The sequence below is a fragment of the Theropithecus gelada genome, chromosome 15 (assembly GCF_003255815.1).
Source record: "Theropithecus gelada isolate Dixy chromosome 15, Tgel_1.0, whole genome shotgun sequence".
Taxonomy (NCBI): domain Eukaryota; kingdom Metazoa; phylum Chordata; class Mammalia; order Primates; family Cercopithecidae; genus Theropithecus; species Theropithecus gelada.
In genome coordinates, this window is record NC_037683.1 from 62,137,585 (window position 1) to 62,147,560 (window position 9,976).

General features: G+C 39.4%; 1 protein-coding gene across 1 annotated transcript in view; it reads left to right on the plus strand.

The window, feature by feature from the left end:
• SLC24A2 (solute carrier family 24 member 2) overlaps window positions 1-9,976 on the plus strand; it is a 265,252-nt gene that overhangs the window by 245,002 nt on the left and 10,274 nt on the right. Inside the window, exon 9 of the mRNA XM_025359798.1 lies at window positions 6,868-6,957. Coding sequence (XP_025215583.1) covers window positions 6,868-6,957 — 90 coding nt within the window. The remainder of the gene's footprint in view (window positions 1-6,867; window positions 6,958-9,976) is intronic.

A 9,976-nucleotide genomic window follows, 5' to 3' on the forward strand; every position in this document is an offset into this window, starting at 1 on the left:
CTCATACCAGTTAGAATGGTGATCATTCAAAAGTCAGGAAACAACAGATGCTGGGGAGGATGTGGAGAAATAGGAACACTTTTACACTGTTGGTGGGAGTGTAAATTACTTCAACCATTATGGAAGACAGTGTGGTGATTCCTCAAGGATCTAGAACTGGAAATACCATTTGACCCAGCAATCTCATTACTGGGTATATACCCAAAGCATTATAAATCAATCTACTATAAAGACACATGCACACGTATGTTTATTGTGGCACTATTCACAATAGCAAAGACTTGGAACCAACCCAAATGTCCATCAATGATAGACTGGATAAAGAAAATATGGCACATATACACCATGGAATACTATGCAGCCACAAAAAAAGGATGCGTTCATATCCGTTGCAGGGACATGGATGAAGCTGGAAACTATCATTCTCAGCAAACTAACACAGGAACAGAAAACCAAACACCGCATATTCTCACTCATAAGTGGGAGTGGAACAATGAGATAACATGGACTCAGGGAGGGGATCATCACACACTGGGGCCTGTCATGGGGTGGGGGGCTAGGGGAGGGATAGTATTAGGAGAAATACCTAATGTAGGTGACGGGTTGATGGGTGCAGCAAACCACCATGGTATGTGTATACCTATGTAACAAAGCTGCACACTCTGCACATGTACCCAAGAACTTAAAGTATATTTTTTTAAAAAGAGATATAGAGACACAAAATTTACAATTTCTATTGTTAAGGCACTCTAAGTTTAGTAAAGGAAACCAGACATGGCCACATATAACCATGGAGCAAGACTGTACAACTGTATTAATGAGAAGCTGGATTTGAACCCAAGTTCCCTGACTCCAGATCATTTTCATTCTACCACATTGACTGTAATGGGTTTTCCCCCACCAACTGATTAACTATACATTAGGAAAAGCACTTCTCAACTCTGGACCCCATTTTTTCTCCTCTGTGAATAAAGGGTTGGAAGATTTCTAGATTCCCTGCCAGCCATGACATTCTGTGATTAAGGAAAGCATAATGAGATAACCATCAATAAGCTACTGCACGTTTAAGGTGATCATACATCCCAGTTTACCCAGGACAGTCCCAGTTTATTCTCAAAGCATATTGGTTTGGAAGACATATGGGTGTATTCTGCATATAACAATATGCCAAATAAAAGAAACCATGCCAGTTGACACAAAAGCCAATAAGTGATCATGCTTTGTTAGAAGATTTTTGTTAGATTTCACCTTGTATAAGTTATCTTTTGCTGTGTAACATACCACCCCAACCTGGTGACTTAAAACAAGACCTTTTTTTAGTCCATAATTCTGTGAATTGGCAATTTGGGCTATCCTCTGCTGGACAGTTCATCTGCTGGTCTTAGTGGTGCTCACTTAACAATGGCTGGGAGCTGGTAGGCACAGGCTATTGCAGCTGGAACAGCTTGTCTCTGCTCCACATAGTCTGTTATCCCAAAACAGGCTAGCCTGGACTTATTCACATAATGGCAAAGTGCCAAGAGCAGCAAGCATGAAAGCTACAAAGCCCTCTTGAGATCTAGTTGCACGCTGTCACTTCCAATACATTCTATTGGTCAAAGCAAGTCATAAGACCAGCCCAGATTCAAAGGGTGGAAAAACAGACCTTACCTCTTGATGAGAGGAGCAGGAAAGTATTGTGCCTATTTTTGCAAACCCCCATAGAACTCATGTGCTTCCACAAGGACCTCTTGAGAAAATATATAGGGAGAGGAAAGAGAGAGGAAAAATTATTAATACCTATTTGCTCCTCCTTAGGGCCTGGCAACCTCTTCCATGGATTTTGTTTACCCAAGGAGATGAACATACTTAACTTTGACAGTATTTACAAGGAAAACATGATTTTTTAATGTATATAGTTTCAGAGTGTATAGTATTCCCACTAGCTTTTATTTCTGCTTTGTATGCAAATTGTATGACAGTGTTTGTTGAACTGTGCATAATTTCAGCTCACATAATATGGGCTTCACACTTACAGTTTTCTTAAATTAATGGCTTTGTTTCCAAAGTAAAAGAACTAAAATATAAACCTCAATGAGGACTAAGTCTTTGATGAAAATTGAAAATAAACAAAATAAAGATTCAAAAAGTTATCTTCTCTCATGACTAGGATAGATACTCCTGCAAAACAAAAATGCATCTAATAAGATATGAAAACGTGACCCATTAGAACTAGGAAGGAACCTGAGAACCCAGCTAGGTGTTTGCAATTTCTATTAATTCATTCATCAAGTATTTATCGAGTGTCTACTATGAGCCAAGCAAGGTCTAACAAGGATAAAGTAATTGAGACTCATAGAGGTGTGGCGACTCATTCAAGCACACCCAGCTAGAAAGAGGCAAAGCCAAGACTCTAGTCCAGGTCTTCACAGTCATGTTCACTTCCCCAAGTATCAGTTTCTTTATCTCTTAAAAACTAAAATGAGAATAATACAGTCGATTCTTCATATCTGCAGGTTCTGCATTCAAACAATCACAGATTGAAAATATTCAGGAAAAAAAATTTTAATACAACAGTAAAAAGATACAGATAAAAACAATACAATTTAACAACTGTTTACATAGCATTTACACTTTATTAGGCCTCGAGTAATTTAGAGCTGATTTAAAATATATGGGGGCCAGGTGCAGTGGCTCACACCTGTAGTCCCAGCACTTTGGGAGGCCAAAGCGGGCTTATCACCTGAGGTCAGGAGTTCAAGACCAGCCTGACCAACATGGAGAAACCCCATCTCTACTAAAAATACAAAAAATTAGCTGGGCATGGTGGTACATGCCTGCCTATAATCCCAGCTACTCGGGAGGCTGAGGTAGGAGAATCACTTGAACCCACAAGGCGGAGGTTGCAGTGAGCTAAGATTGCACCGTTGCACTCCAGCCTGGGCAACAAGAGCAAAAGTCCGTCTCATAACTAAATAAAGTATATGGGATGATGCACAAAGGTTATATGTAAATATTCCATTTCATATAATGGATTTGGGCATCTGCAGATTTTGGTATCCTCAGGGACAGTGGAAGTAATCCCTCAAGGATACCAGGGCATGACTGTATTGTCTAATAACAAGTATAATTATCTGAGCACTTATGTGCGAGGAACTTTGGTAGACATTTTATGTACATTAAGTCCTCAAAACAACTAGATTGTTTTTTCTCCCATTTTACAGATGAAGAAGCCTAAGCTTAAAGAAATTAAATAATTTGTCTCAGGTCACATTGCTGTTAATTTGTGAGCAGAGATTTCAATACCAGTCATATTAATCCAGAGACCATACTTTTAATCTTCAGTAGGATTTGGGGGTGGATCTTCATTAAATATATGTCCCAGAACCTTACACAGAGTAGATGCTTAGTGAATATTTATTGAATTTAAATCAGTAAGGATATAGCTAATTTGTACAACCAGCTAATGTCCAGCAACTTTTTCCAAGCCAAGCCGATATCACTCTGATGTACTAAAAGCTTCTAATGAGAGCATCCACTGTCAATTATATAAGTAAACCACAACATGGGAACAAAATGGCCAGCACATGGATGCAATTTGCTTATTTGCTGATTAGTATGAGGTCCATCCCAGCAGATGTCAGGATGAACCCCCATTACTGTAATCATAAACTGTCGTGTTAGACCTTGGCTCCAAGGGCTATTTTCTGCCTTCCAATGACACTAGTAACTAAATGACTGTACAGTTGCTACTGAGCAGAGATGTCTGGAATGAGACCACGCTGTCCAAGTAAACAGAATGGTCCAAGAAAAATGAAAGAAGAAGTGATCACCTGGGTTGTGAGAATGGAAATGGTAAAGTAGTTTGACAGTTGGGAAACACTTAGCCCAACTGCTGATGCATGGAAGGTTGATACTTCCAAAGCAGGAACAACATGGGAGGTTGGGCGAGGCAGATGGCCATACAGCTGGAATGCTAGTTTCTACTTCCCTGATGCTTTTTTTATTTTCTGACATTCAGAGCAGAGCCTAGTATGATGATCATGATCATGATCATTATGTCTATGGCGGAGTATATTTTGAGCATTATTGGCCCTGTTTTTCTTTAGGAAAGAGTCAGTATAACCTAGATATTGGGAGCACATGCGGTACAGTCAGGCAGACCTAGTTTCAATTTTATCTCTAGTTCAGGATCTGGGTACAGAGTAACTTCTCAGACTTTATCTACCTCTAGCTTATGATGAAGACTCTGAAAATTCACAAAGAAAATTTATTTTTAGCCTTTTTCATTGAGCCCCTAATGCAACATTAGGTATGTTTTGATGCCCATTAATTACTAATTGGCTTAATTATGAGCCAAATATTTAGAGAGGTTGTCATCAAATATTAGAGAGGTTGAGCATCAAATATTAATTTAGAGAGGTTGTCACTAGTATGTTCATTTGAATTTAGTTCAATTCCTTGTCTGATACCTCGCTTTCTACCTTATGGCTAGGAATTTTCTGTAGCTCAGTTATGATATTTTTCAGATGAGAAATATGTTCAAATGATTTGATTCTGACTTGTGAAGTTATCTCAAAGAACAAACAGGCAGAGGTACAAAGTTGAAATAATAATTATACATTTATTAAATGAGCTAACCTGGAAAACGAGCAATCTATGAAATGAGGACTCTCCTGGGACACCCAGTACTTATGCCACACCTTAAAGCATGTAGAAAGGTTTTCATTATCCTCATACATTGCCCAGAATCAAGCATTGGTTGGGGCTCGAATCACACATGTGACCCCACATGGCAAGAGCACTCCTCTCTTTCCTGTAACAGAGCACAGCCATGGAAGATGAAACCCTCATTGTACGTAGGATCCTGAAACAGTGACTGTGACCAGATGCAAAGGATGGGAAATTTAATAAGCTGAATGCCTTGGAAAACTTGATCTCCTAGCACTGGCTCAGGGAATTCAGTCTTCAGAATCCAGCTGAGTCCTAGCTTTAAAAAAAAAAAATTGCTTTCATAAATGAAGATCTAATGGCTGGGTGCAGTGGCTCACACCTGTAATCGTAGCACTTTGGGAGGCTGAGGTCAGGATTTCGAAACCAGCCTGGCCAACATGGTGAAACCCTGCCTTTACTAAAAGTAAAAAAAAAATTAACGGAGTGTGGTAGCAGGTCCCTGTAATCCCAGCTACTCAGGAGCTGAGGCAGGAAAATTGCTTGAACCCAGGAGGCAGAGGTTGCAGTAGGCCAAGATCATGCCACTGCACTCCAGCCTGGGTGACGGTAAAACTGTCTCGAGGGGGGAAAAAAAAAAAAGTGAGAGTCTCCAACTCCACTTTTTAAAAAATTACTTTTTTTTCCCCAGGAGGGGTCTGAGTCCTTGTCCAAAATATTTTTCTAAAAGGGGGCAGGGAAAAGCATTTGAGGATAATGTTTTGGCTACTCACTGTGGCCTGATGCCCTTCCCCGATTTAATCAAACCTGCTTGGTCTTCCAACCATCCCAGCTAACAAATGGCCCCACAAAACAGCAGTCATTTAAAGAAATGGATGGGGTAAAATTTAAAAGAACCATGCAAATGATCACAAAAAATATATATTAAAAACTTGAAATTAGTAAAGAAAACGTAAGCCTGGTTTGGAGCAATAGAGACTGTGTTCATCATTATTGATATTCAAAAGATTACCATGTATGAGTTTATCTTTTCCTTTTAATGGAGCTCTCAAAAGCCATGACAGAATGTGTTCTATATGACTGCCCAAGGTCAGCCCTTCAAACAATTGAGATTGCTTTCATACAAGTCAACTTTAAAATTCATTTCTCTAGATAAAATTGGATGGCATTATCAAAGCAAAAAGTGGGATTGTTTCTCAACGTGGAAAGCTTTGAAATAAAAAGTGTTTGGCAATAATAGGCGAGAGGCTCTCTGACAGCATTGTGCTGTCTGAGTGTGTTTTTAAAGGACCCCAATTTTTCAACAAAGGACATCAAAAGAACACCACTACAGTGCAAGCCTGGTTTTCTCTGTAGTGGGGCTGGGTAAGAAACAGTGCATTTCAAGTGTCTGATTTTTCTGGCTATTTCTAGGAAACTTTAAAAGTGCTCACACTTTATGCCTGGGATAGCATAAAGTCTACTTCTAGAAGCAGAATTGAACATAATGTATTTTGGGGTGGTGAACAGGAGAGAAAACATTCTTGAGAGCAATGTCTGATCTGCCATCTCAGTGGAAATCAGTACAATTGAGCATTTCTGCCTCTGTCTACTCTGGTCCATGTGTGGTTCCAGTGTCCTGGAGAATGGCCATCATCCAGAATCTATAAAAGCTGTGGTGGTGGCTTCTTCTGTGTGGCTTTCTTGATAATTGGTGGGACTGTAAGATGAGTCAATCTATTTTTCAACCTGCTGATCCTTCCCATTTCTTGTTCAATGGAATTAATCCCATAGGTTTCCTGGCATATGGATTGTTAGGATTCATGGTTTGCAAGCAATAGAAACTGATTCTGACAAACACTGGAGCAAAAGAAAGAAAAAGGAGGAGGGAGAATATGGTGTTAATATTGAGGAACGGCCAAAAATCCAGGCCTTAGAAAGGGCAAGAGCAGAGGGAATCTAAACATCTAATAGCAGGAACTAACAGACATTCTCTCCAAGACTTCCATCTCAGGAACCAGCACTGTGATCATTCAGTTCCTATCAATTTCGTATTTCCAAGGAAGAATCTTACTGTCCCAGCTTGATCAGGAATGAGTAGGGCCTTTTGATCGCCAATCCTACTAAGATGCAGGAAATGCTAGAGAAATAGCTACAATGGTGGCTTTAGCTTTGGATTTCCAGATCAGTCTCAACGGATAACACTAATATTCTGAACTCTTCCTGGTTGTCTTTCAGTCATCAAGGAAGTTTTTTCCCATCACGTTCTTTGGCTCCATTACCTGGATTGCAGTATTCTCTTACTTGATGGTCTGGTGGGCCCACCAGGTAAGATTTTGATAGTGACATTCATCTGCCTGGTTTTTCTCCAGTCCTGATTGTCAAGTGTTTAATCATTGTGCTTGCTTTCTGCAACTGCCACAACAGTATTGGGTGTGACACAGACAAGTCAGCATTCCAGGACTAGAGGAATTTATCCACTTAACTTTCCCTAGTCTCCTGGCCGTAGCCTGGAAATGAATCAGCATAGCCTCTGGACAGCCATGTGGAGGCAGGCAAGTCTAACTACGTCTTACTTCTGCAGCCTGACGGACACCAGGACAACCCAGACCTGGGAGCAATGTCAAGATTGTGCCTGCTTCAGTAGTACTTACTTTATCTTGAGCAGCCACTCACCTCACATTCTCACCAGCCTTTCAAAACTGGCTCTAGGAAAGCATCTGGAGACAAAATAGCCTCTTCCTTGAGCTTTACTTTACATAAATGATTATGTATTTTTAACTCAATACAAGTCATAATGTCTATCACAAGAATACACTCTCAGTATTCGTTATTGAAAAACATGAATGAAGAGTAAGAGTCAAGGGTTTCACATTTTCAAAGATAATAGTGGTAACCATTGATAATTGAGTATGTACTACACACCCAGCAATGCACATCCCTTTGTCTTTATAATCTTGACAGTAACCCTATACATAGGTTCAAAGCCTATGAAGGAGGTACTATTATGATCCACAGTTCACAGATAAAGAAGTTAAGCTTAAAGCTGGTAAGATTACCCAAAATCACATAGGTAGAACTAAGATTTTAACCTAGGACTCTGCAACTCCAAAAATCATACTTTTAACCTCTCTTATAAACTACATAAATCCCAAACTTCCCACTTGTATCCTTTGTTTAATATAATCCTAAAATTATTATACTTGGCAACATAAATAAAATATAGCAATTTGAAATAAGGAAATATACACTGAGAACATACGTGAATAGACTTTTCAACAAATGGTGCTGGAATAATTGGATTTCCATATGCCAAAATAAACTTAGATCCTTACCTCATATTTTACATAAAATTTAACTGAAAGTGGATCATAGTTTTAAGTATAAGAGGTAAAGCTATCAAACTTCTAGAGGACAGAAAAAAAAAAATCTGTATGACCATAAGCCAGGCAAAGAGTTCTTGGATACAATACCAAAGCATGATCCACGAAAGCAAGAACATTGATTAGATTTCATCAAAATTAAAACTTTTGCTCTTCAGGAAACACCATTAAAAAGGAAAAGAAAAACCACAGGCTGGAAGAAAATATTTGCAAATCATATATATCTGATAAAGCACTTGTATCCAAGATATAAGCTTAAAGCTCTGTAATAGGAAGGCAGGCATCTTCAAGTATCCTAATTTTAAAGATCTGAACAGATATTTCACCGAAAAAGATACGCAGATGCCTAAAAAGCACAAGAAAATATGCTCTACATCATTATTGATTAAAGAAGTGTAAATCAAAACCATAACAAGATACCACTTTACACCCACTAGGATGGGTATAATAAAAAAGACAGAACCTAACAAGTGTTGATGAGGATGTATAGAAATTCGAATCCTTACATACTGCTGGTAGGAATGTAAAACAGTGCATCCACTTTGGGAAATAGTTTGGCAGTTCCACAAAACATTAAATATAGAGTTACCATATGATCTAGCAATTCCACTCCTAGGAATAGACTTCAGAGAAATGAAAACATACGTCCACAAACACTTGTACACAAATGTTCAAAGTAGCATTATTCATAATTACCAAAAAGTGAAAACAACCCAAATATCCATCAACTGATGAATGGATAAGCAAAATACAGTATATCCATACAATGGAATATTACACAGTAAAAAGAAATAAAGTACCAATACATGCTACAACATGAAACTCTAAAATATTATGCTAAGTGAAAAAAAGCCAGTCATAAAAGGACACATATCATATGATTTCATTTATATGAAGTGCACAGAACAGGCAAATCTATAGAGACATATAATAGGTTAATATTAATAGTTGCCTAGGATTGGGGAGGTTGGGGGGAAATGCGGAGTGACTGCCAGTGGGTATGGGTTTCTTTTGGGGATGATTAATAAGTTCTAAACCTAAATTATGAAGCCTGCGCAACTCTGAATATATTAAAAACCATTGAATTATACACTTTAAAATGGCTCAGTTTTATGGTATGTAAATTATGTCTCAATAAACTTGTAAAAACTAATCACAAGATATCACTTCACAACCACTAGGTTGGCTATTAAAAAAAAGTGGCATGTGTTGATAAGGATGTGGAGAAACATGGCTGCGTACATGTGTAAAAACTTGCAGGCTGCTTGCAGTGGCTCCTGCCTGTAGTCCCAGCACTTTGGGATGCTGAGGCAGGCAGATCCCTTGACCCCAGGAGTTCAAGATCAGCCTGGGCAACATGGCAAAACCCTGTCTTTACAAAAATACAAAAAATTAGCCGGCCATGGTAGCACATGCCTGTAGTCCCAGCTACTCAGGAGGTTGAGGGGGGAGGATCATTTGAGCCCAGGAGGTAAAGGCTGCAATGAGCCAAGATCACACCACTGTACTCCAGCATGAGTGGCAGAGCGAGACCCTGTCTTTAAAAAAAAAAAAAAAAAAGTAAAAAGAAAAAACTTGCAGAACTGTACACTTTTTAAAAAGGAGAATGAGTTTTCCTCTATGTAAAGCATACCTTGGTTTTCAAAAGAATACATGTTACTGCCGGGCGCGGTGGCTCACGCCTGTAATCCCTGCACTTTGGGAGGCCGAGGAGGGCGGATCACAAGGTCCGGAGATAGAGACCATCCTGGCTAACACGGTGAAACCCTGTCTCTACTAAAAACACAAAAAATTAGCCGGGCGTAGTGGCGGGCGCCTGTAGTCCCAGCTACTCAGGAGGCTGAGGCAGGAGAATAGCGTGAACCCAGGAGGCGGAGCTTGCAGTGAGACGAGATCCCGCCACTGCACTCCAGCCTGGGCAACAGAGCAAGACTCTGCCTCAAAAAAAAAAAAAAAAAAAAAAA